At 35.8% G+C, this 27,351-nt stretch overlaps 1 protein-coding gene across 2 annotated transcripts in view; it reads right to left on the bottom strand.

Moving 5' to 3' along the window:
• LOC124306163 (uncharacterized) overlaps positions 1–27,351 on the bottom strand; it is a 58,901-nt gene that overhangs the window by 22,580 nt on the left and 8,970 nt on the right. For both annotated transcript variants that reach the window (XM_046766466.1, XM_046766465.1), the window contains exons 2-4: positions 13,385–13,562; positions 4,144–4,260; positions 3,315–3,588 (exon numbers count right to left, since the gene is read on the bottom strand). In XM_046766466.1, the coding sequence (XP_046622422.1) occupies positions 3,315–3,588; positions 4,144–4,260; positions 13,385–13,562 (569 nt within the window). The remainder of the gene's footprint in view (positions 1–3,314; positions 3,589–4,143; positions 4,261–13,384; positions 13,563–27,351) is intronic.

Genomic DNA, 27,351 nt, shown 5'->3' on the forward strand with positions numbered 1-27,351 from the left:
TCAACTCGTAGTGCAGCTGATGCTAATCGAGTCAAATTTGATCGAGCAAGGGCAGATCCAAAAAAAAAAAAAAAAAATGGATTTGTATCGAAAGAGTTCAGGTATCAACAATTCTTTGGACACGATTCACTGTTCTGCTTTTTTTTTGTAATCAAACGTATCCGTGTACCCAAATTCGATAGATGGCGGCCAATTTTGTGTGTGATTGAATTATCTGTTATGCCTATAAATCCGAGGACTTGATTTTTTATTAACATTTACGAGTGACCGAAAAAAATATGTTTTGTAAAATGAACACACATTAATTGTAAGAAGTTTGTGCTTTGTTTTAAAATATATACATGAGTTATTAAAAATCCATTTGAGGTGATTCTCGTTCGTTCAAATTGCGAAACTACTTCATGCACACGAGTGTAGCAAAAAAATAAATAAATAAATAAATAAGAAATAAGAAGTTACTCGACAATCGCGTGACCGGTCTGAGAATTATCGATCACGCTGAATTATTTTCGTCGAAATTAAAGATCTTCAATATTTTTCCCGACAAAACTCATGATAACTTGTACTTGCAGTTTCCCAATTTTTCTGATTCGACACTTTTTGTCCCGGACTGTACGCCTGACGCATCCTTAAGAGACCTAGTCTGGCACCGATTAGCGCTCATAATTTTCTTCGTAGATTTCCATGTGCGCAAACGCACGTACCGACTGACCGAGAAAAGAAAAACGACAGCGAGTGCAGCAAACTGGGTGGCAACGTGTTTTAAATAGTGATTCGAAGAGCCTCTGGAACCACGTGTTATATTATTACGTGCGTGTCCTACAGGCCATTGGAACTCTCACTCATACGTGAGACACACACTCTCCATTTCATTTTCATTATTATTTTTCTCTTTTTATCGCATGCTGAATACGCGCTGAAGCTTTGCGTTGACCTTGTAAGGAATGCCGAACCACTTCATCGACAGCTTTTACTGTCCGTAATGACCAGAGCTTCGATTTAGAGCCTAGTTCTGAAGTGAACAACCATTTCGAGTGCGAGACAAGTATTTTTTGAAACATTCAATTTGTTGAAAATGAGGATAAATAACCGCGAGAAGAAGAAAAAGAAGGTTGGGAAAGATTCCATAAGCTTGTTAATTTGGGCATCGAAACATTTTATCGTGGGTCGCCAATTTGAATTGGAATAGAAAATGATTTCGGATCCTAGCGAGAATGATAGAATATTCAAAAATACCGTCTCCAAGCTTGAAGTAAATTGGTCGAACCATTATTCAGGTATCGTGGACATGGGAAAAGATGTTACCGAGTGAAATCGTTGACGTGATTGCCAATAACAGTGCGTCCTGTAAATCAATTTTAATTAAGGATACTTGAACGAAGCTCGATTTACATAGTTTTGAATAAAATAAACTCCAATCGAATCAAATAAGTGGATACGAAGCATAAATTCCCAAATTTCACCCAATTGAAGAAGCAAAAAGTTCTGTTTTTCGTTCGACACGATGAATGCAGTCTAGCAAAAATCAAATGGCAAAATTTTCTAAGGATCAATTAGGATCTCACAGATCTCACAAATAAAGAACGAGGCATGAGAATTGAAAAGTTTCCGGCGTCGCTGTAATGGAATCACCTGAAACTGTTTAAACAAACGAAATACCAACTATAACCGTGTATGAAATTGGCGAATGATAGCAATTAAATACTCTGCAACGATTGAAAATATAACAGAAAAGCAAATCGCAAGGAAATTTTCGACAACTGGTAAATTTTTGTTGATATACCTATATAGATAAAGTCGTTGATTTTCGAATCAGGCGTTTGATCTTTCACTGAAATCGATCAACGGCAACGTTCGTCGAAACGAGATTTACGATTCTCCGGCCGGTTGGAACAAGGTTGGAGAAATGCAAATGGAAAAAATAAAAGCAATCGAGTTTCGTGAACGATCGTAAAAAGAATTTATTGCGCAAACAGACCACGGAGTGCGCAGATTAGAAATCACTAGTTTTCGACCATCCATCGATTCTCTTCTGGCAAAACAGCCAGACGCGACTTGAATTTACCTCGATAAGAACTTAGTAATTTTAAAAATGCATTGTAGAATACATTAGATATATTTACAAACGCAAAAAAACATTCACTATTCTTGACAATGATGCGGATGGTAAAAAACAAAAGATTATGAGGCACATTTCGGCGCGTAATTCGCTAATCAACTTTCGAAGATCGCTGGCATTGATTGAGAGGTTTAGATGGTCAAGGTTGAACCAAAACATTTAAAACGTTAAAATTTGGCAGGTCAGCGGTATAAGGCTGTCTAAAGGATCATCAATTTTCAACTGAAGTATTATAACTAATCCATGATTCGATTGAAGATGATATCTGAAAATTTTGTGCTGTCAAAACGAACTAAAGTAGTCCAAATGGTGAGAGAAAAGACGATCAAAACGATTGTTAATGGTGCCTGATGACCGATCTGAGGAATTGAGAACCAGTAAATAATATGACTCAGTTGAAACCGGAGTCAATGACTTTCGGCAGTCACTCGATCTAAGAGAAAAATAAAAGGCAGAGAAAACGAAAGCTTCGTTTCTGGAACGCACCGAAGAGTCATCAATATGTCAGATGCATTACTTGTGGTCACTGTGCCATTCGTAGCCAATTTTGAAAGATTCTCTGTCCGTTAACGTGACCTGCTGTGCTTTTAATTACTCAATCCATTGGCGAAATCCTGCGTTTAGCAAGTTGTCAGACAGACGTATCGATTGCTTGTTTCAAAATCACTGTTTACGTAGATCAAAGGAACTTTGGGTACCATTTGTGACCAAAACCTTTGATAAAACGTGCTGAATATGTCGACAACCAATACTAACTATAAGGTGCTCAGTATCGGTACGTTACCCCCATATGACAAAGCGAATCATTAGGTACTGCAAATAATCGCGAAGAGTTCTTAACAGTTCTTTTCAAGGCAAATACGCGAAGCACTCATCATTGAGTTCCTGAAAGGGTGAGAGTCAAGGAGAATGGGTTCCGCAGTGCGAATCAAAAGTTAAGAAATTGGAAATGAAATACGTCGGAATTGGATCATGAACACCAAAGTTTGATCATCGATACCATTACCAAACCTTGTCTCAAACTGTTTACATTTGACGTCTTGCAACTTGTGCCATTCGAATTTGGTCGGATACATTCTTACATCACACGAGCATGGATGTTGTTCATTCGTGTTCACTGTCATCGGCTCCCTCTTTTCCTTACTTTTGATCAAGACCGTGGGTCCCATTCGTCCTGACAACGAACTTTACTCACAGAAATGACGTTCCTTCGGAGTCCATCTCTGTCCCGTTGCACTTGACCGATGGTCGAGGGTTGCCCTCTGTAAACTCTCTGCTGTCTGTCGCTCTCGACTTCGGATGCCGGCTCGTATTCCTCTTCGCTGTAGGTTGGCTGAGGCTGCGGCTTCTGGCGAAGCTGCCTCTCGGTAACCGGTGGCGATACCGAAGACGTCTTTGACGTGGCGACCTGCTGCCTTTGAGTCGGTCGTGAGTGGCGTTGATGCGGCACAGATTCGACCTTCGAAGCCCTGAGGATCAGACGAATGTCCTGTCAACGTGAATTTACCGTCCAGCCTCGCCACACTCGGACGATCGGTTCCATTTACAAGAAACGTACCCGAGATGCAATCCACCGATTTTATTCAATCTGCGATATGTTGTAGTGCAGCAAAAGACATTACGCGAGTATTTTTTTGACGTGCCAATTCGGCCGTTTTGGAGGTCGAAATCACTCCTGAATTTCACCCTCAAGAATCGATTTTTTGGGAATACCTAGTCGGTCACGTAGAACTTTTTTACAAAACCCATTAAACGCTATTCGTTTTTGAGACATCGTTTTTGCTCTTTAAACGGTTGAATTGGTACATCGATAGAAAATATATGTCTCGTGTACTTTGATGTCCCATGATATATCACGAGTTAATGAAAATCTGTGAAGTGCGTCACGAGTACTTTTCTTATTGGAAGACCCGCAAGTAAGAAAGAACACAAACGTTTATGGAACTTTCATTTTGACAGGATAAAAAAGGGCGAACCTCCATTAACCAGACTCTGCTTGTGGACTCTTTTATAGTTTTACTCACCTCACCAGCTGAGGCTCTTCTTCAATCCTCTCTACGTCTTTCACGGCAGCGTCTCTCTCTCCGTCTTGCGAAACGCAGCCAACATTCCTGGGCCAGTCACAGGTTTGCAGTTCGTTACTGAAACAATGACAATATTGCGATTTGAGGCACATCACGATTTTTTGAAACTGGGGATAATCGTTTGATGAAACGATGATCGTTGTAAAGAAACGCGTGGTGAAGCTCACTATTTTGATCGTCGAACCACAAAGCAACGTTTCTGCGTTTTGAAAATGAGAAACGCAATAATGTAATATTCGACTTCTGGCAGAGCATTAAATATCGTTTCAAAAACTTGGAAACCGACCGTCTTGAAATATACGAAAGATTTTCTCATGTGTTGAAAGTTGAACCGAAACTCTTTGGACTTCTAGCCGTGCTGGCTTCCAAATTGTTCATTGTATTATAAAAAATTGTCGATACCTTCTACAGGCAAATCAGTTCTCTGTAAAATTTGTCGATTTGAGGTATTTTCGGCATATATTGAACACTCCGGAACGGATTGCGAATTGTTCGTGAAAAACAAAATATGTTTACAGCGTTTATTTGCCACACAAGAATTACAGTTATCTGAGTTGAAGTGAAAATAAGCCGATCGCACTTTGCTGAATTGTTTTACAAATCAACATACGAATCGTCAATTCTGGATTTTATGCCGAATCTTTCATGTTAGATTCTTGAATTTTGACCAGATTGAATTCATGATCGATGACCTCGACATTCTTCAGACATCGAATGACTTAAAAATTAGGAAACAACCTTTAGTTTTTTCTCGCACACGTCGAATACGTGATTTGAAATTTGCAGAGGTCGAAGTTCAGTTCCCAAATAATGACTCCAAGAATCTGTGGATATCAATTTCAGACGAAATTGATTGAACTTTTATCTGCTAACTAATCAGTTTTCTCCCTCAATTTCAATCAATTAATAAAATGTCCAATTTTGTGTACAAACATGCGCTTTCAAAACTTCCTGATCAAGGATTAAATTCGTACTTTCAGGTCTGATAGGTGTCAAATAATATATTCCCAGAAGTAAAATTCAACTTCTTACTTGACTATAAAAAATTCGGAACCACAAATTGTTGCATCGTCTGGTAAATATGCATATTTACGACACATGTTAAAGACGTTAAACGTTTTTAAGTTGATGACGAAAGACGATTCCCATGTTATCGTTGCATAATACATGACAGTGGCGTATTAACTGATGTAGAAAATGGATCACATTTTTCGAATAACACCAAATTCGAAATGTTGCTCACGTTTATTTTACCATCTGTGTACTAAATACGATAACAACGTGCGTCTACATACGCAACACGAAATATGCGTTTACATATGTTAGCACAATTCATTGAGGATCGTGCTATTCACATTAGTGCCTTCGGAATGATAACCACGTCTTTCATTGCTGGGCTTACCGCATCTGAATGGTCAATTTTCACCGTCCTCGACTATCGGGAGACGGAATATTTCACGTTATTATACCTTGCAAAGATTATTCGATACTGTTAAACTTTTTTCGATATTAAAGAAGAAAAATTATTGTCAACTCTAATGCAGTTGTGAAAACCTTTTGTCATGGTTTGAGTCAACGAATTCTAGCGCAGGATCGGGCATTTTTTACTCCAATTTGAGAAAGAAACAACTCGTTGAAATTCGAAAATAATTCTAAAAATATATCAAACGATATTCGGGTGATTTCTGCGTGAAAAAAAAAATGTACTCTAGATTTTTCGGGTTATTGATGTCGAATTTTGCTCGCGAATTTTTAGTGTAATAAGCTTCTATGACGGTGGCAAAATTATTTAAGCAGATTAAGGATCAGATCCATTAAAAATCAAACATTTTGTCCGGTAGAATTATTAAAGATTTTCAATATTGCAAATATTTTAACAGACTATGAAAATTCTGTTTAAAAGTATTTGGCCAGAAGTCTGAGGAAACTGTAAAAACAAAAACTAGAATGAAATTCTTTGTTGCACGACGATGACTCGAACGTTGTTCTGAAAATTGTTTTAAAACAGTTGCACTCGAATTTCGACAGCTTCTTCTCAAATTTGAGGACGAAATCATTGATGCGAGCTTTCGACAGAGGATCGGCTACGCAACTTCGTCGAAGTTGTTGATGATTTTTATCGTCTCCAAGCGGACATCGAATAATCTCGGACGACATTTTCACGGTACTTAAAATGACGGGGATCATCGTAACTTCTGAATACAGTTAATTATTCGGAGACTTAACTTCCTGTTAACAAATCATGTCCCTGACTCGACTCGAGGCGTGCGTATATATTTCACATTAGATGTATCCTTCAGCGATGCTGCAGGTGAGAGCACGGACCGATGACCGTGATGATGCGGCATCATCGAAGGTGGCGAAAGATCCGTGGAAATGGCGGATATGGGTCGAGGCCTGATCGAGTCTGCGAAGTGTAAGCGCTTTATCCGCATCGCACAGTTCAGATCTTGCCAAAGCGCAATAAATGCGCGAAACAAACGGCGGAAGCTTCAGATCCTCGAAACAAAGGAGATTATCATCGCGTTGCGAAAAGAAAATAGAATCAACAAACAAGCCGGGGAAATATTCTATCGGATCCCTTGTAATTCGAACAATTACACATTCCGCAGGCCAAGCTTAGAGATACTGATAACACTCGAGTAAAGGGGAGACAAAAACAAAATTACTTGGGATCAAACTTTCTCAATCTTGATTCAAGTTTTACAAGGTCGATTATTTCCGGTGTCTTTGGAGACCCTGACCAGTGTTTGGACAAAGGTTTCGCGACTTTCAGAGGTCAGATTTCGGGTCAGTGGACTTTTCTCTCACAATTCGTCATCGTCATTGTGTATTAGAAAGGTCATGTTTTTTATTACAATAATTTGAAGAAGAATATCCCCTTAAGTCACGGGATTCTTTGTAATACAGTGAAACGATTTTTTTTTTTCTACTAGCCTCGAGAAATTAAACAATCATGTGTTTCACTCCGGAAGATATTTGTCATCATTTTCATCACACGGCAATATCGATGATTGATGACACTTGCTTTCGATCTCGAACAGTTCGTTATAAGACGTGCAAAAATTTTTATTTATCAATTTGAAAGATAATCAATGACGTACGCGAATGACTCGATAAGAAGATGGAATTGCGTTTCGAAGTGTAAATCCCATTTTATATATTATCGGAGCACCGTTTTACGGCATTGAAAAAAAAAAAAATTTAATCAAATCTTACAAAGTGTGCAGTGAAATTTAACGTCCAAGATTTTAGAACCGTTAAACGTGATTCGAAAATCGCGTCGAACCCGCGCTGAAAAATTCTAGAAGTGTATATTTCTTCTTTTTCGATGTTGGAAAAATTATACTATCATTGATGGTCGATAGAATTTAGTTGTAAAAATGTTTATACGCGCATATATATTCCATCAGTGCGGTGCTAATAATTGGAAACTCCGCCTCGCGAAGCTCGTGCGGTTTCACGGACGACGAGATATTTGGGAATCCTTAACCGACTATTCATTCCCATTATTCTCATTGTATAACCGCATCGCTAAACGTTGGATTGCCCACCGGAATCCGGTGTCAACTGATCGTCGTCGATGCCGTAGAACCGAACCTTGGAATTATCATTCATTTATGCGTCGCGTAACCGCTTACAACAGCCTCAATTCACAGGCGCAGGCTCTTTTCAAGAAAGAAGAAAGATTGAAACTTATTGAAACAGATTCGTTTTTACTTCCGTTAGTCCGAACCAGTCGTTTTTTGTTTTAAATTGGATTGGGATTGGAAATTTCGTCTACTTCCTTTTCTTTTCGTTTACGCCTTTCAGCGCAATTTCATTTCCATCCAATTTGTTGTACAAATTTTGTTTGTATTTTTTCGATTCATTTTTATTTCCGTTAGTCCGAACCAGTCGTTTTTTGTTTTAAATTGGATTGGGATTGGAAATTTTGTCTACTTCCTTTTTCTTTCGTTTACGCATTTCAGCGCAACTTCATTTCCATCCAATTTGTTGTACAAATTTTGTTTATATTATTTCGATTCATTTTTATTTCCGTTAGTTTAAACCAAGCGTTTTATTGTTTTAAATTGGAGTATGATTGGGAATTTCGTCTACTTCCTTTTTCTTTCATTTACGCATTTCAGCGCAATTTCATTTCCATTCAATTTGTTGTACAAATTTTGTTTATATTTTTTCGATTCATTTTTATTTCCGTTAGTCCGAACCAATCGTTTTTTGTTTTAAATTGGATTGGGATTGGAAATTTCGTCTACTTCCTTTTTTTTTCGTTTACGCATTTCAGCGCAACTTTATTTCCATCCAATTAGTTGTACAAATTTTGTTTATATTTTTTCGATTCATTTTTATTTCCGTTAGTCCGAACCAATCGTTTTTTGTTTTAAATTGGATTGGGATTGGAAATTTCGTCTACTTCCTTTTTTTTTCGTTTACGCATTTCAGCGCAACTTTATTTCCATCCAATTAGTTGTACAAATTTTGTTTATATTTTTTCGATTCATTTTTATTTCCGTTAGTCCGAACCAATCGTTTTTTGTTTTAAATTGGATTGGGATTGGAAATTTCGTCTACTTCCTTTTTCTTTCGTTTATGCATTTCAGCGAAATTTCATTTCCATCCAATTAGTTGTACAAATTTTGTTTCTATTTATTTTTGCTCGACGATTCTCTTTTACAAATTAAATAAAATTCAAACAGTAATCAAAAAGGCGAGAAGGAAATCAAATTCGTACAAATGTCTATGAAAAAAGTGGAATGATTGATTAGAATTGTTATTACATCGAATCTCGCTCAATAACACAGAAAAATATCGCTAAAAAATATTCAACAGGCTTGCAATGTATGGAATTATTTTAATGCGAAGGTCAATTTTTTCATTAGTTCAAACATGTTATATTTTATCGATCAAATACTATAAAATAGATGAACCGAAGAGTATCAGAAACTGATGAAAGAAAAGAATTATTACATAGTAAATATACTATGGTTAACTATGAAAATGATTTGTAGAATAATATCGTTCGAAAAAATTTGAGAAAAAAATATCGACCGTGAAAAACTTACTCATTTTGATTATCCATTCGACCGATTTTTCGAATTCCAAGAATTGAAATTGTTAGTCGGCGAATTCTGCCGCAACAGATTTCTGGGCACAAAAGAGAAGCAATTTTCAATTTTGTTTTTTCAACAAAATGGCGGTCGTTCGAGGTTTAAATTCGACTTTCCTTCTGAATTTAGAACGTTATTTTGTTCAACCGTTTGTTCACTCGTCAGACTTTCGTTCTTACTTCTAATTTTATAGGCTATTTAAAATAAATTTTTCAACCGATAAATAAGTACGTATGTCTCTAGGACAGTTTCATATGTTATCGAAAAAAATATATTAGGCCGGCTCCTATTAACGTAAATTGGTAAACTTAAGAAAAGCAAAAAATATTACGATTCCACTGTAACGGACATGCGTACAAAATTTTATATAGGTTTAAAAAAATTCTGAAAAATATCAGATATATTAGTTGAACGATACGGAATCGAAATACGTTGGAAAAAGAAATTTTTCACCACCAGATTTGATTTAGTTCTGAAAGGGTTAAAACAGGAAGTCAGTTCGCATGATAATAAGTTCAGTATAAGGCGTGCCTATGAATCTTGAATTCGACACACGTTGAAGCTGTTTATGCCTGCTCAAAAAAGATTCTGCGTGTTAACGCATATACATATATATATATATATATACACACACACACACACATATAGGTACCCATTCTCCCCAATCGTCACAAAAATCCGTTACCTCACGATGACGCAACTGCAACGATTGGCTCATTCTCATATAAAATTATTCACCGACTGAAGAGGAATTCAAGAAAGAGACAAGAAAAAAAAAACTGCGCATTTATACACATTGTAGTCTGTGCAATTTGTTTAATTAATTGATTTATCCGAAGGTGTAGAATATGAATTCGGCGAATCACTCTCGGATGTAATAAATTGAAATGCCTGTGTTTCCATTTGCACAAATCGTGTTTTTTTCAGAGACCTTGGTTCACAAGATTCTCTTTCACTGTTTGGCGTTTAATATTATAAAATCACCGTAACTGACGAGAAATTTATGCGTATGTTATTCAATTCGACATGTGTAAAAAGAGAACGGTAAAAAAAAGAAAAAAAGATGCACAACCAAAAATGGAACAAAGGGAATTTGATTTTAAAAGCATTGTAAAAGTTCAGAAGACGAACGTTAGAACGGAAATTGAATTTGACAGCGGCCATGAGTGTTTCCGATGAGTAACCAAAAATTCCAACGTTCAACGAAACTTCACCGAAAGTGAAAGAAGCATTTTTTCCGTTGAAATAAGACAGTGCCATTCCCGACAAGTTACGCCATTTATATACAAGTTTCTTTTTATTAATACCGAGGCGCGAAGTTACGCAAAATGCAAAACTGGTAACGGTTAGTTTTTTCACTTTGGATGACTTACCCGACGTAATTTTATCCACAGTATAATTCATCAGTCCTTTTTTTCCTTCTCTGTGTTCTGTGTTCCTTTTTTTTTATATTTAATGCGCATAGGACATTCCGTGCAAAAATAAGAAAGATGAGTTTTTTTTTCATATTTAACATACGCTATCCTAACAGATTAAAAGTAATATGTCTAACAAACGAAACACCAAGTCGTTAATAAAAATTCGCGTCAGAGGTCACACCTGTGTAAATTTCAAAAACATACTTCGAGTTGACCAACCTTACGAATCCAAGCTGTATACAATTGCATACAACAATTTCCACTAATCTCTATACTAACTGGATGCCTGACTGGCGTCCTCGGCCTGAATCGATTATGAGCAAACGAAATCGAAACCAGCGCTTGAATAGTTCAACCCTTTCAGTCACAGTGAAACGCTCAACGTCCCACCGAAAAAATTGCCATCTCCTTATCCTTATCAGAGTTTATTTACAACTCCAATAAAGATTTTTTTTACTTCGTATGATTCCAAAAAAAAAAAACCTCGAGTAACAGGTTTCGGCCGGAATCATCGAATTTTCATAGTTTTATCGATTTTACATCCGCCATATTGGATCCGCCATATTGGATCCACCATCTTGGATCCGCCATCTTGGATTTAGAAATTACCGAATTGTGACTTCAGATTCGTGATCAGCGACCCGAAGAATCCCCGAGTGACAAAATTCAGAGCCAAATATCGAGTTGAAATATATGTGACTTGTGGGGTTTTGTTGTTTTTGGAAGAGAGTAGAGAATATATATTTATCAGTGCATTTCTTCAAGCAAGTACATACATCGTAATTTTGCTCACGAGGCACATGCGTTTGAACTTTCCCACGCTTTACCACGTGACTAAATCTGTTTCTTGTCACCCACCACGTGATCCGTTAGTTTTTCAGGCACGAAATAGTAGAAAGGAGACAACACTCGGCGATAAAACTTGTCCCCAGTTTTGAGGTAACGGAAGAGGAATTGTCTAAATGCGATTTGAGCGCCTCCTACGGAAAAAAGTGAAATTTTCGCTATAAAATGTAAAAGAAAGGGCAGCAATCGTAACCTATAAGCCTTCGTTTTATAAACATACTCCGTAAATTTGTAAAATACACGTCTGAAGTGACTGAAAAATAGTAAAAACCGAGTGATTGCTTTTCTAATCTCCACCGACATTAAATCCGAGGAAAAGGTTTGCAAACGGCGAATCGTAAGGTCATATGGGGAAGGGGGTGAGTGCGCTATACGGGCTTACACCGCCAGAGGCGCTTAAATCGCACCTTGACAATTCTTCTTACGTTGCCCAAAAAACTGGGCCAGCTTTTGAGCCAAATGCTGCTCGAGTGTTGTCTCCTTCCTACTACTCCGTGACTTCAGGTATTGAAGCGTGTTAGTCTCGGTATTTGGGACTTTTAAACGGCATAAGTTATTATCATATGCTGGAAGCAATGACAAAAACAATTCCGTGTCAAAATCTACCGCGAATTGACCTTTCCATTGAGTTTTTATTTTCCATTCATATTTTTCTTTCCCCCAAGCCACTCGAGTTTTGAATATGAATGTGTTTGATCAATTAAACTTGATTGATGAACTGGAGTTGGTTACAAACTCGTTGGAACTTTCAATACTTTGTTCCGAAATTTTCATAAAATTGATTTCACGCCGGAGTCATTTTTACTTCCGTTTCGTTTTTAGCATGTTCGAAATTTCAGATGCTGTTTGAAATGTTTGGTCGATGATTTGAAAATTTGAAAGGATTATTCTGGAAAAATTATGGCTCTGCGACAAATACAATCAAAATTATATGCAGTGAATGAAAGAGATTTTTGATCAAATTTTTCAGATGCAGGGTTAAAAATAGTAAAAACGTCAAATTGACCTTTTGTGGAATTTTAACACATTTCTCACAAGATCGATAATGCTATTTGCAAATTCTTTCAAAGTTTTTCAAAGGTCTTGCAAATTGGCATTTACCCACAAAAGACTTTTAAAATACTGCATATATGAAACAAAAAAAAAAAAAAAAACGACAGATCCATTATGGGATCGTCTTAAAATATTCGTAACCAAAAACGAAAGTATTTTTATGAGGTATTTAAAACTGTAATGAAATGTTTAAATGCTCATAGCTCAAAAACGGTTGCATGAAAAACCAGAAGCACGTGTTATTATCACTTGAAAGAGTTTAAACGAGATTAATTCAAATGGTAAGATTAATTAATCAAAAAGTAAAGTTGTCAAGAAAAAAGTATATTCAGTAATGTCGAAGTTCAATGAGTTAAAAATTCCTCCTTTTTATATGCACGCGTATAATCATAAAACGTTTTGAAAGAATCACGTCGCATTTTTCATTTCCGTTTACTCGAAACGACAGTTGTACAAAAGTTATGATAACATGCAATTGAACTCCGCAGATAATAAAAACAATGTCCTCTGGCTTTGCTTGGGACAGAAAAAATAAATCCAACTACCGATTTATTCTCCCCCAAGCTACTAAAATGTAAAATCGAAAAATGAACAGAAACAAAAAAAAATAAATAAATAAAAATCCATTCAATTTCTTTATTATTGTTCCGTATTTCTGTATTAATCTAACGTTTGAGAATGAGAGATGAGACCTCGAAATAATATTGAGATTCGGAACTTTTAGAATTTGGTTTTAGAACACGTATCCCTCACCTGTACATTAATCCACCGGTACACGATTCCAGAAGTGCACCGCCAAAAACGCAGACGTAGTATTGAGTACAGTCGTGGGGATGAGGATAGTAACCGAACTCCTCTGGACACTCAAAGTCGAGGCCTCCTTCAGTGCGGCTTTGCCGAGAGTTCCTTCTTTGCGATGTTCGCTGGGATTCTAGAAGCAGAAAAATTTCCCGGATCAGTTGCCGTTGAAACACTCTGAATTGATTTGTCTAAATTGGGAGGGTTGAGTGGGTAAAAAAAAAAAAAAAAAAAAAATCGAAGGGTCACGTAATATCGAATTTTCAGAGGTGAAAATCTGTTTCATTGAATTTTCAGAGGCATGAAAGAGTCAAAATATATAAAACAGTCAAAACGTGGAAAAGTCGAAGTGAAGACAGCCAAAATAAAAAATCATAAAAAACATCAAAATTGTTAGAATTTTGAAGATTTTATCACTTTCGTTTTCTACCATTGACACATATACATTTTGATTTGTCTGTATTTCGACTGCCTTCTGAATTTAAAAATTCTACGAATAGTTTTTTACACTTTTACCCCAACCCGAATTAAAACTGACAGTTTTGTCGAGCTTAACTTTTTGCAATAGTTCAACGTTTTCTTAAAACTGCATATGAAAATTCAAGAACCTAGAAACACACACAAAACTGAATTCTCCAAACTCGTTTCTTGTAATTGTAGCAATCCGATTTGGTCAAAGAATTTTGTTTGATCAAGACTCGAAGTATTACGTCGGAAAATTGAAAATTGTGGAAAGTAGTTTTTAAGGAAGACAAATTTTTTTACCACTTCGTCGCCCATTTTGGAGCCATTCAAAAATTCTCAAACAGCGTTAAGCTGCCTTTGTTTTAAAAAAACAAACGAAAAGAAATCGAATCAATATCACCGATTCAACGAAAAATGTCGTCGAATATGAGGTGCTGAGGAATCAAGAATAGACGAACGACCGAATTTCTTCAATACGCTGAAGGTATACATCTCAAGTTCCAGAAACAAGAACAAATTTACATCGTCATTCCATTTTTGGAAATTACTGCCCATTATTCTGTCGAGAATTATTAAAATATTCTATCGATCTTTACAGGAATTCGATAATTCAATCGTGATGAAAAAAATCGATGAATATTTACATCAAACGTCACGTTTTGTTTGTGGTTTTCCATATTTTTTTTTCTTCTTTTACCACTCCATCATTCTTTGAATATCACATACATTATACACAAATAGTGTTGCAATCCGACAAAAATAAGATTCACTTTAGACTAGTGAATTTCTTTTCTGCCCAAGGGCGTTAAAATGAAAAGTTGAACGAGGTGACCCAATAACACGAATCTTTTTTTGTCGTCACGAGCGTACAATATACCTGGTTATAGATTTCATCGAATACGGTAAAAATGTTCAATTCCGTAATATCTTTCGGAGATTATAGAAACTCCTTCGTTAAAGTTCAAATCTCCGACCCCGCGTGTCGTTTGTTTCGTAATAGAAGCGTGATTATAGCTGGGAATTAGAAAATTGATTCCAACTACAAGCGGACGATCCCTGATCCTTCTCGTGACGCAATGCCAAGGCATAGAAAAGATCGGATGATCGCTATGTATCACGTGTGTACATTATATACCATGTAAGATTCGTCTGAAGAGTTAAATGTCCCTTGCGATTTAAGGACAAATCGGTCTTACCGTGTAAAAACGAGCCTAAAAACATCAAAGTCGGATTGCAAACAACAGAATTCAATCATTTCGATCGTTGCAATTGTAAAACCTCTTCTCAAATTTTTCACAATTCAATTTTTGTTGCGTACGAATTTGCTGGGATTATATTTTATCGGATAGTAAAAAGTTTGTTTCATCCGTCCTCACCGTGTTTGGTGAAAATAATATTGTTGGAGATTTTTCGAACGGTTTCTTTTCTTTTCATCCCTACTTTCTATTTGCATCGTTATCATTTAACGATTTTCAAACTTTCACAAGGACGAGTATCAAAAACGGCAGTTCATGTATCAGCAAATGTTGAAAAATACGCCGGTTTCGATACACCGATAACTGTTATTACGAGCTTTGACACAATTTCGGCCAAGCCGAGTTTGACATTACACTTTCTCAATTACAAACCGGAACGAGCCCAGCAGCGTGAGGCTGTAAAAATGTTGAGTCAGCGTGTGTCTGTGAGGTGTCGTCGAAAGTTATCGCGGAAAGAGAATTAAGCACCGGTAAATGCGAACATGCGTATCGGTGTCCCGAAGATGAAGCCATAAACATTAATCATTCCGGGCGTTGCAGAATCGCCGGAATCAATGTATGAATTATTCTCCGTCAATTTAGCCGCTCATTTTCTTCAACTGCACCAATATCTTTCAAATTTTCAAAGCTGGCAATAATAGTTGAAAATAGTTTCTAGCCTTTACTTCAGATTCCTGAGACCATCCGTTCGGAAAATGCTCAATTTTTTGTTTTCAACTGAACACGAATTTCATAGTTCCAGTTATTTATCAATTTCTTCGTCATTTCTTTTTATTCCTTGTTTTTTTTTTTTTTTACATAGCAGTGAAAGCGTTTGTTTTTCTTCAAGAGTGTCTCTTTGCAATTTTATTTTTCCAAATTTGCTTAAAGATTGTTTAGATATATAAAAATTATCGAATTTCTTCTCCAATTGTACAAAAAGGATAACTTTAATATCGTGTTATTAGAATATCGATCTCAGTTCTCGCAAAAGATTTTAAACGTCACTGTGATTGCGATTTTTACTGTAAATAAAAATTTTGCGATAACGGAACCTTGTTGATAAATTAAAACGCATATCAATCGGTCGAAATTATTTTTCGTATCGCGAAATGTATTTTTGCGTGTGCGACGAAATTCAAAAGACAACCAGGTCGAATTTCTCCGCTGGAAAAAAATTTAGTCTCTCAAAAGAATTAATCGCAAGAATTTAAAAAATTACAACGGGACAAAAGACAAGTAAAAAAAAAAAAAAAAACGTTTGACGCGAACTTGTTTTAAATCCTACAGAATAGGTTAAAAACGGGGTCAAGACTCGAGAAACCCGCTACATAATACGATAATTTTTACGCAAGAATTCGAGTTATGAGGTCAGACAATTTAACCTTATATTTGTAATAACACCGAAGAATTAGGCGCCCCCTTGCGTAATTATAATACGAGGCAAACGACCTTTCCCTGCGAGTATACGAACAAACGAGGAAAAAAACGAGAAGAAAATAAAAACAGGCGACAAGAAGTCTTTTAAAGCTAATCATCGCGATACGCCTCCAGATACATACGCACACACACATATATATATATATATATGTACAGATGTATAAACGTCGAGATTATAAGCCTCGGCGAGGATTCTAACGCGTGTTAGTGACTGTATAATTTACACGTCAGATTTATCATCGTGAATCTGCTTTTAGAAAGTTGAATGAAGTTTGAAACGCGCGCGCGCCGTGTTTCCGACCTGAAAATCTCCTTCGAGGGGCGGTAAATATTCATGAAAAAAAAAACCCGTCTCGCAGGCTCACTTAACGAGTGCATAATTTTCCCGATACGTAAACTGATCCAGGAACTCGAGGTAGGAAATTATCACTCGGAGGAAAAATGTTTCTGCTATAAAAAAATTAACGTCACATCTCAAATCGCTTCTGTTAACCAGAGGCGAAAATTGTATGTTCGTTTGAATTAGTGATAAAAATTTTGTTTCATTTCACAAAACGCAAAGGAAACAGCGTTTTGACACGTTAAAAGTGATTCAACTTTACTTCTACAAAGAATTTAGTACGTTTCAAAACATAATTCTTAGACTCAAATACAAGTGAAAATTTTGAAAATTTGTCCGATTTTCAGAAGTTTGATTGAATTTAATTTTACTTTTTTACCGAGTAAATTTTTCACCGCGTCACGTTGCAAGAATACAAAAGTACAAAAGTTACGAAACTCTGCAATACTTGTAAATCGGCTTGCAATTTTTTTTTTTTTTTTTCTCTCTAAAGTATCGCATAATTATGAACCCTGTGGCAAATTAATTTTTTACACCAAAAGTGAAAAGTATCGTGTAAATAAATTCAAAACTCTACTTGAGGACGATATAATTGTTCAAATTTCCAGCGGCCTTAACCTTGGTTTAAATAACGGTTCACCTCGCGACTTTAGATTTTCGAATTCATTCGGAACCGTTTGGTAATAAAACATCTAAATAAAAAAAAAACAAATATCAAAATGTGGAGAGATTAGCACGTAGAAGGCCAGAATTACAGAATCGGCAGAAATGGTCAAGAATATGAAAATTGAGATGAAAACATAACATAGAATACTAAATTCATAGCATCGTCAGAATTACTTTTTCTGTATTTCTGCATTTGTTCCAACGATTCGATAACTCACGACTTTTTATACTTTCTTGCTCGAATTTTTACATTTGTCTGCATTCGTGCATTAATCTGACGATTTCATATTTTTGCTCCCCGTACATTTTCAATTGAATATCTGTCTTCTTGCATATTTCTAGGTTTATTCCAATGATTCTATAATTTCGTTTACTACAAATTTCAAATTTCTACGAAACCTCCCGGAGCTTCTGTATTTTGGTTTTATACATTTTTACCTTTCTATATTTTGAATTTATTCTATATTTGAATCCTGAATTCTGCAACAAATGCAGTTTCCCCATCTTCGAAGATTCGATATCGCGATAACCACGCTATTCCGTTATCTGGCCATTGTGCTTATGGGAAATCCCTCGTCAATGAAATACCTGCAGAAATGCGTGAAAACAAACGGAAACCAAGTCGAGGCATAAAATTACAGATGTAGGTGCCTTACATGTACATCGGTACAATATACATACATAAGAGCAACAACAGCTGCAGTGGGAAATGGAAAGTAAAACAAGATTAGCATCGCGGGTTGAATGCTAGGTAAATTTGGTTAAGGCAGTTGTGAAATTTCGTCGTTTAATTTCACACGGTTCTCCAACTAACTAAGTCTCTTCGCAACACTCTGAGCAGCCATGGTGCACTGCAGTGGAGTTCTCGTCACCGGATGATTAGAGCCAATTAAACCTACCAGGTCATAATTCATTGTTGCAAAATCACACCGCGAAAAGAACAGCAAAGAAAGAATAAATCATAAAGTTCGGCGAATTTCTTTACCCAAGAAAAAATACGTGAATTAAAATAATACCGTGTAACCCGAATAACGCGCATTAATCTCATTTCTGCAGACACATTTATACATATGTAGACGAATAATGTGTTTCTCTGAATTGGCCAACGCAACGTTTTTTACCAAGCGTCGAATCACTGGATTGTGAAGAAGAAAACTAGATAAATTATTTAAGAAGATGCTCTGGTCGATTTCGACGCTGACGTAAATCTCTCCAAATATCGAAATGACAAAAAAAATTGATTGAACGCACGTCAATCGTTTTCTTTCAAATATGCGAAATTTTTCTATCAAAGCAAATTAAACTTGTTTCAACTCATATTTCGTTGAGTCAAGAGAGTTCAATGGTTGAAGCAGGTAATGAAATTTGTCGTTACAAAAATCTTTTGCATTGACTGAAACATTAGAATTATCCAAGCGTCCAAATGTATTCGTCGAAAGATATCATTTATGTTAACTCGAAATTTCGCGGGATTTACTCGATGTTTGATGAGTAAAATTCGAAAACTTTTCGTTGTACATTTTCCATTTATTCGACGTCAGTATCAATTTCTAAGACTCGAAACTTGGTATTTATGCTTTCTTGGTTTGTAATAGGTCTTACGTCAAATTTATATTACGTTGTCCGTAACTGGCTTCACCTGCCTACCCAGCTTTATAACTATTTGTTACGCTGTTTCCTTAGCGAGAGAGTTCGCCGCCTAGTGGCGGTTTATAGTACTTATGTACCAATGTTTACGACAGATATGTTCTCTACTTGTTTCAAAGCATGAAGTGTTCATCAACAAAGTACGGCATTCAATTCATGTAAATTTTATTGTCGGCTGGAGTCATGCGCTTTGTTTACTTGGGGTACCTATTTTTTTCCGTCAACAATAATGCGTCACGGAGTGACAATACATAAAAATTCAAATGAAATGATACTTGCTTGATTCAATTTCGGAAATACGTCAAAAGGTTCACTCGAATCAATACTTGACTCGATCGCGACAAAAAAAGCTTTTGTTGAATCGAGGAATTCGCTTGACTAAAATATCCCGTCAAACTAACTGAATTGAAACTGTTGATTTGAAGTCATCGTATCTCAAACAAATAAGGGATACTAGATTGAAGCGAATGGACTCCAACAAAATGTTTTTTCTTGATTCGAGTACTCATTTCCCTTAAATAAGGTAAATCCTTTGAAAAAAATTTGCCGTTCAAGAAGCAAAACCCAGAAAAAAAAAGAAAATTATGACATTACGATTACGATCTCGGAAAGATCCGGGATGCCTGCAATAAGTCGGCGGTATACAAATTGCAGAGTACCTACGCTGTTCGGAACGCGCGGAGAACCAGCGATCTTATCTCCATTAACGCGAGTTTACGGAGGGCGTGGGTTGCTCTAAAGATCAGGTAACGAGTGTGGGATATAAATTGCAGCCCATGTGCGAGATTGGCTACGTCCGAGGTGAAAACGAGAAGCAAAAGTCGAACCGCCACCGCGGTGGCAAAAACCTCATTTTCATGGTCACCGGAGTCCCGGATTCCAGCTGGTAGTTACACCCATGTACCAACGTCGAAATAAGTGAGAACCTATGATAACGGCGTTCGCTATTCGCACACCCGGACTCGCGTTAAGGCTCGCAAGAAATAAAAATAAATAAAAAAAATAGAAAAAGTATCGTGTACACCGCTCCAATTTTACAATACTGCGGGAATAGGTTCGAATTCGACCTTCGCGGATCGCCATATTCGGATCACACGCAGAGTCTTGTGTTTAATAAAAGACAATTCTGACTGACACTCCTTTACTCGGATATTGTGTGTATAGGTATGCGTGTATGTACGTTAACTATATTATTATATTGTTACATGTGTACTCTGGGTGCAGCGACTGACAACCGTGAAAGTAAAAGAGCCCGGACTCGAGATCGGTCTCGAGGCTTGGGAACCAAGGCGAACGGATCGGCGAAATACTTGTACACTTATATCTACGATTGAAATGAAAGGATATTATATATTGTCGGTGTTATTTCCCAATTACTTTGCGTTACTGCACGTATAATATACGATGTGCCATATGAATAGGCAAAAATGGGCGTGGCGATAAGGCTATGCCTAAATAGATCGGCAATTAGGCGCCTTGTTTTGACCCTGTTATTACTTTCTCTCTATACTTACTGAGTATGAGCCGATAGGGCTGAATAATAGAATGTTGAGTGTTTTTGTGATGTGGATTAATGTGATACTTGTCATCGTGACGGTGACGTGTGCGAACGCATAACGCGTCCAATGTCGCGATGTGAAGAAATATTTAGACCGACGGTGATCGAGTTCTTGTGTCTTCACGGGTCAATGCTTTGAATTAAGAGACTTTTTGATCAGATCAAATGAAGTTCAATTGAATTTTTGTATTATCAAAAGATTAATAAGGTCTTCGATAGTTTACGAAGGACTTTACAAATCGACTTACCAAGGACGGCTTGAAAAAATCCTTTAACGAGGTTTAGAAAAACTTTTAAAGGCTTAGACTTACTCCGAACGAGTTTAAAATTACATTAAACCAATTCAAAGAACTCCGTAGGACTTTAATGTACTTTATTTAACTTCAACATGACTTGAAACATCTTGAAAAAACTTTGGAATACTTTAATATGTTTTGACAATAAGTTTGAAACGACATTAAACTACTCCAGAAAATTTGGAATTTACTTGAAACAGTTTAAAAACATCTTTAAACCACTTTAAAAAAAAACTTCCAAACACTGGAATACAGTTCGAATAACCTCGAAATGGCTTCAAATGGCTTGAAGCAAACTTCTAGACATGAATATGCTTCCAAGAACTTCAAACTAATTTTGGAACGACTTTGAACCATTTCAAACAACTTTGAAACACTTGAATACACTTTAAATGGTTCAAAACTGACTTTAAACTACTTTAAAAAACTAGAAAACACTTCGAAAGTCTTCAAAATAGATAATATATTCAATCCGCTACAACTAGAAACTACCACTTCACAAGATTCAACATCACGACAACATTCCATTGGCACAGAACCTGTTCTCAATATCAAGAAGAAAAACGCAGAGGCATGTTTGTATGTAATCAGTTGATACGTCATGTCGATATTCGATTCAACGTCAAGTGTGATGATATTATGTTCAAACAGCGAGCTTGTGCTACAAGAAATGAACATTATTGGGCATCTAGTTTTTCGAATCAACATCGGTTGAAACATCCAACTGTATAAATACCCAGATGATGTTGTATTGGCATGTGACATTTTACTGGAAGTTGTTCTACTGGTGCCTCACCGTAACTGAAAGTGGAAAAGAAGCGCAACCTACGTGCCGAGAAAAATTTCAACCCGTGGTTACTGCGAAGTCTAACTATTTTCACTGATTACTATAACTGGTTAAAAAATAAAAATTAGTTTTCCAACCGCAACTACATGATATTTTCTTGTAACTATTGCGATGACTTAATGCTGTTGCCAGAACAAACTGTTCCAGAGGCATTTTTTAACTGAAAAAATGTAGCCAATTAACCAAACAGACCTAGTTGAAATGTTCGGAAAATTCACTATCGACGCTAAATAACTTACCTGCGCCATATTTCCTAGTGATTCGAACAGAATTAAACCGTTACTACAACGATACCGATTTTACTACAATTTAAACTATGACTACTAAAAATGAAATCTTTTTTTTCAGCGGTGAGAAATGCGACTGTTCATTGCTTTTTTTGAAGAAAAAATAAAATGTCCACAGCCTTGCAGTTGACGCGTCTCCAAGTGATTGCGTAAAATGGACTCGGTCTTCGGAATCAGAGTGCATTTTTGAATTCCCGGTTAAAAATTCTGTTTTCGCTAAAAGTACGCCAGTTAATTATCTGGGTTGCTGTGACAGGCACGCGAAGCATTTCGTAAACCACGTGAACTTCTCTCTCTCTCTCTCTCTCTATATATATATATATATATATATATATCTGTCTGGAGTTTCGAAGACAAGCGAGTTGATGTTGTCCAATTCGTTGAGCTGCTCGCGGCAAAAAGCACGAAGAAAAAAACGGCACGAAGCCCGACACCATCAACACTGCAGATTCGAGATATCATGTCTATAACCTCAACAGATTTGAAACTTACGCCAGGCGATTTTTAGCCCAATGAGTGCAAAAGTTGCGGCATTAGTTTCGCCGTTTTTTGTCAAACGGCACGGTTAAGGAGTTTCTTATTTATTCGCTGATCGGTCGTTTTTTTCCCAAGGGAAAAAAGTAGCCGAACAAAATTATGGGCGTATATAAACAAAACGCGCGTGTCCGCTTCAATCCGATATCGAAAAATTCATCTGAAACAAATTGGTGGACGATTGATTTATTGCACTCCAATCAAGGTTGGGCGATATTTGATTATAACAACGTTCACATGATTTCGAATTGTTTCTTGTCTACTGATGCCAATATTGTTGGGAAATAGAACATTCGGATCGTTTTGTGTAATATGTGTAACCGTAAAATCCGCGGTGCACGCAATGATTTCAAGGTAAACTCGACATATGCCGAACGTGACTTGCATGCAACCCTCGAACGCATTTCACGCAAAATTCGAACGTGCCAATGCCTCGAAATTGTTATTCATTTTTTTTTTTTTTTTCAATTCGCGGTGATGCCAAGTATACGTAAATTTTCGCCTATGAGATTTCAGATTATTTTTATTCCCGAAATTGAATATTTTCAACTCATTACGCGTGGTTAATAAAAATTTTCAATTATTTTTGCAAAAATTTCTACTCAATTCTATCTTCAATGTTTTTTTTTTTTTTACTACTTTCACGCAAATCGGATACTTTCAAAGCTTTCACAAAGATTTAGCAGGAAGTTTTCAGATATTTTAACAATTGAAGATCGAAATTGAAGTTGAATTTTGGAGTTGAATTGCAGTCCAAATTTCATTGTATAAAGCAAGTAGGCGATTAAAAGTATTACAGAGACTTTGCACGCCGAATTTTTAGAAAAAATTCTTAATGACGCGACGGTAAAACAAAAAAAAAAAAAAAAAAACATATCCTTCTAAAATTTTCATGAAGTTTTCAATGTCTGAAAATGGGGTACAAAATCTTCATTGAATATCTAGAAGTGTTTGAATAACTCAAAAATCGATTCTAATAAAGGAAACCAATCAAGTCAGTTTTACCGAGTTACTAGAATCTTAGAGGATTTTTTTGCCCAAAAAAATCTGCGACAAAATCTTTTCACCTGCCAGGAATTTATAACATAAAATACATTTATTATTACGTAATTAAAGAATACGAGTATCAGCTAGAAAGTTGCGGTTATACGTGGTTTTGCATCGAATTCCGTGCTTAAATTCTCTCGAGTAACGAGTGATATTCTGTATCTGAAATTATGGAAAAGGTCAGAAAAAGAATCTATATAAATAATATATATATATAATCAGCTAATATTTGATTATAAAGATGATCAGATTAGCAATAATCGTAATTACCATAAGTTTTTATTATTATCACGCATTAATTAGTGGGTATTTTTCATTTCGTTCCGATTCTTAAAAAAAAAAAAGAGAACAGAACAGATGTTGTATTCAAAAGAAAAAATATTTTTTAGTCATACTATGTCATGTTCTTGGAAACTTGATCTGACATTTTCTGTATCAAATTCTGCGCATCGTGTATTTTTTTATTTTTTATTTTTTTTTTTGTTTATTTCATTTCTCTCTCTGGTTCGTAATCTGTGATTTGAACTTTCATATCTGACGAATTCTTTTTTCATTTCTGTGCGACATTCTTTACCTTAATTTGTAGTGATAACCGATTATGCGAGCCTGTCTTCCTCTGTAATCACTGTAGTCAACACGATTCACAAGATATTCCGGTTCGCAGATGACGTAATTGAAATATTTCGAGGCATCGAAACTCGTCAAATTAGGAAAACACGGATTCGCATCACGTTTTAATTATTCTTCGGGATAAGCGCTGACCTATGGAATTGACCTTATTCTCCAATTCTAAAAACAGCAGACAGAATATCTCTCGCAGGTTTTACCGATCGTAGGATCGGCATCTCGCTTCAAAATGTCTTCAGCTTTATTGTTAACTTTACTTTTTCTCTTTTTTTCTTAAAAAAGATGCCGATACCAAAATATATCCCAATATATCGCTCTCCGTCACGTAACTTTCGGCAATTCGGCTCTTGACGCTGTTGAAAATTTCGCCCACGAATCGTGTAATGATCCGCACATAACTAATTATACTCGTGTATTTTTTTTTTTTTTTTTTTTTTTTTTTAATAAAGAATTCACTTCACCAGCAACTTCCTGGTACAACAATATCCCAAGGACGACAATTCCAACGCCTGGGGCGAGTCGTATGTTGTACCGAACTTCTGGCGGTCGAGTTATCTTTCAATTTGCATACCTACTAATTTTTTTTTTCTCGTTTTATAATTCAAAACAGTTCCCAGCGAGATTCCTAGTACCTGTCACCGTTTGTCAGATGATACGAATTTATATTATATTTACCTATTTTTTCACTTTATTTGACACCTTCACTTTTTAATATATATGTATAATATAATACGTATCTTTTGTGAAATTATATGCTTTAATGTACCGAGTTTTTTTTGTTTTTACATTTAACGTCACTTTCATTATTCTCGTTACTTCGTAGATGAAATTAATCGAGTTTCTAAAATTTTGGAAACTACCGGAAAGGAAATAAAAAACGCTCATTTACTTTAACTCGATTTTGAATTACTGTTATTATGGAACTTTGGGGAAAATTTGAATAAAATTCATCCTCCGAACGAATCGTTTCATTTATTTAACAAGAAACCGATGAATAAATTCCTGAGTAAAACTAATGGATAAATTTTATTGATACTTTACCATCCCAGACGGATATCAAAATGTTCGGTTCTCTATGAATAATTTCAGCTCCAAACTTGAAGCTTCTATATCTGCAGAATTACAATTAGTAGCACGATTTTCATCTCAAGTTATTGTAAGAATTCGTCGGTTTTTATTCAACATCTAAGATTTTTTTAGCTTTTTTAAATTATGATGAGATACGAGATTCGTATTTAAAAAAAAAAACACAAGCATAATCAAGCCGCAGATTTGATTGTTTTACTCAGATTGTTCCACTCTGCAGATTTTTTCGCAGGAATTTACATTTTCACATTTATTTCAAAACTTTTGAATACTGAAAGCGCAAAAAAAAAATAATAATAATAATACTAAAAATAGTAATCTATGAAATTCTAATCCATAAAGTGTATACAATATTTCACATCATTACCCTGCAGAACCGACTTTAATTTATGCAAGCAGAGCAGTTAAATTACATAACATTCTAAATATACATATTATACATATATGTAATACATATTGTATTATGCCATGCGGCGCAATATATGTATTATGTGGGTAATTTAGCGAATATACACGTACATATAAGTCAGTTTTAAATCCGTTCAAACTGCGTGCAATAGTCAGAGATTTAATACGCGAGGACAATTAGCCTCGGGGTGTGAAAAAGGAACAAAACAAGTCCGTATAATCGGTGTGTCGATAGCGGTAGGGAGTGGCTGTAATTCCCGATCACGTTTGCCGACAGGAAAGATGTGGGAATTGCTTACGTTGATTTTCCTATCATTCTATTCATGCATCGAATCCGGATTCGCGACGCGGAATTATGCGAGCGTGACTATCGCGTCTTGATTCGCAACCGATCGATCAGCTTCTATCAATTCTACTCGATTCGCTGCAAGTCAAAAAAAAAAAATAAAAATAAGAATTGTAGAATTTGCCAGAAGTGAAAATTGAATATCGCGACAGAAATTTTTTGCCAATTCGAATAAATTTAGTTCCGATTTGATAACGAACTAGGTTCTGGCCAATTTTTGTTGACTCAAATTACATTTTCGTCAATGCGAAAAATATTCTACAGACTCGATAAATCCTTTCTCTTTGTCTGCAATACGCTGAATAGTAATTTTAAAAAAATCATTATAAAAAGAAAAATGATTTGATCAGAGTTTAAAGAGTGAAACGCAAGTTTATTGGCCCGGATATCATAAACATAATCGTTTCTTAGTGCGTAAGATTATATTAAGAACCGCGAATTCAATTAATAAAAAACTTCAGTTGCATTATTCAATTTGGAAAGATCTTTGCTAGTATGATCTGATGTATGAAAATAATAACAATATGGAAAAAAAACATTCAAAGATTTGACAACAATTCCTCCAAAAAGGGTAAAAAAAAATTCACAACTTTTTTCTTGTAGTCAACGAAATTCAAGCATAATATTTCGTTATAGAACGATGGTTTTTTCTCTTACGAAATAAATTGAAATGAATAAACAAAACTTGGCGTCACAATCTGAAAATGAGATTGTTTTTTGTTAGTTTAGGTTTTTTTTCTCTTCAACGGGCTTTAGATCCACAAAATTATTTTGCATTGCAAGTTTTCGGGAATCTATGGTGATACTGATTTATTTATTACAACAGTGACAAGGACCGAAAAAAATAGATATCAAAAGCACGTTATTTTAGTGTCAGTTAGATAGATTTCATATTTCAAACAAAAGTTCCAAGTTTGTTGTAAAATTTCGTGTAATCAACAAAAATCGTTAACGGGGGAGGAAGTTATTGTAATATTTAACTTTACCCCTGACGTTTAGGACAAAAAAAAAAAAAAAAAATTGGAATTTTGCGTCAAATCCTAGGCTGAATTAATCGATGCAAACAGCTGTTTTACCCACAATAATTAAATAT

This window comes from Neodiprion virginianus, chromosome 5 (assembly GCF_021901495.1).
Source record: "Neodiprion virginianus isolate iyNeoVirg1 chromosome 5, iyNeoVirg1.1, whole genome shotgun sequence".
Taxonomy (NCBI): domain Eukaryota; kingdom Metazoa; phylum Arthropoda; class Insecta; order Hymenoptera; family Diprionidae; genus Neodiprion; species Neodiprion virginianus.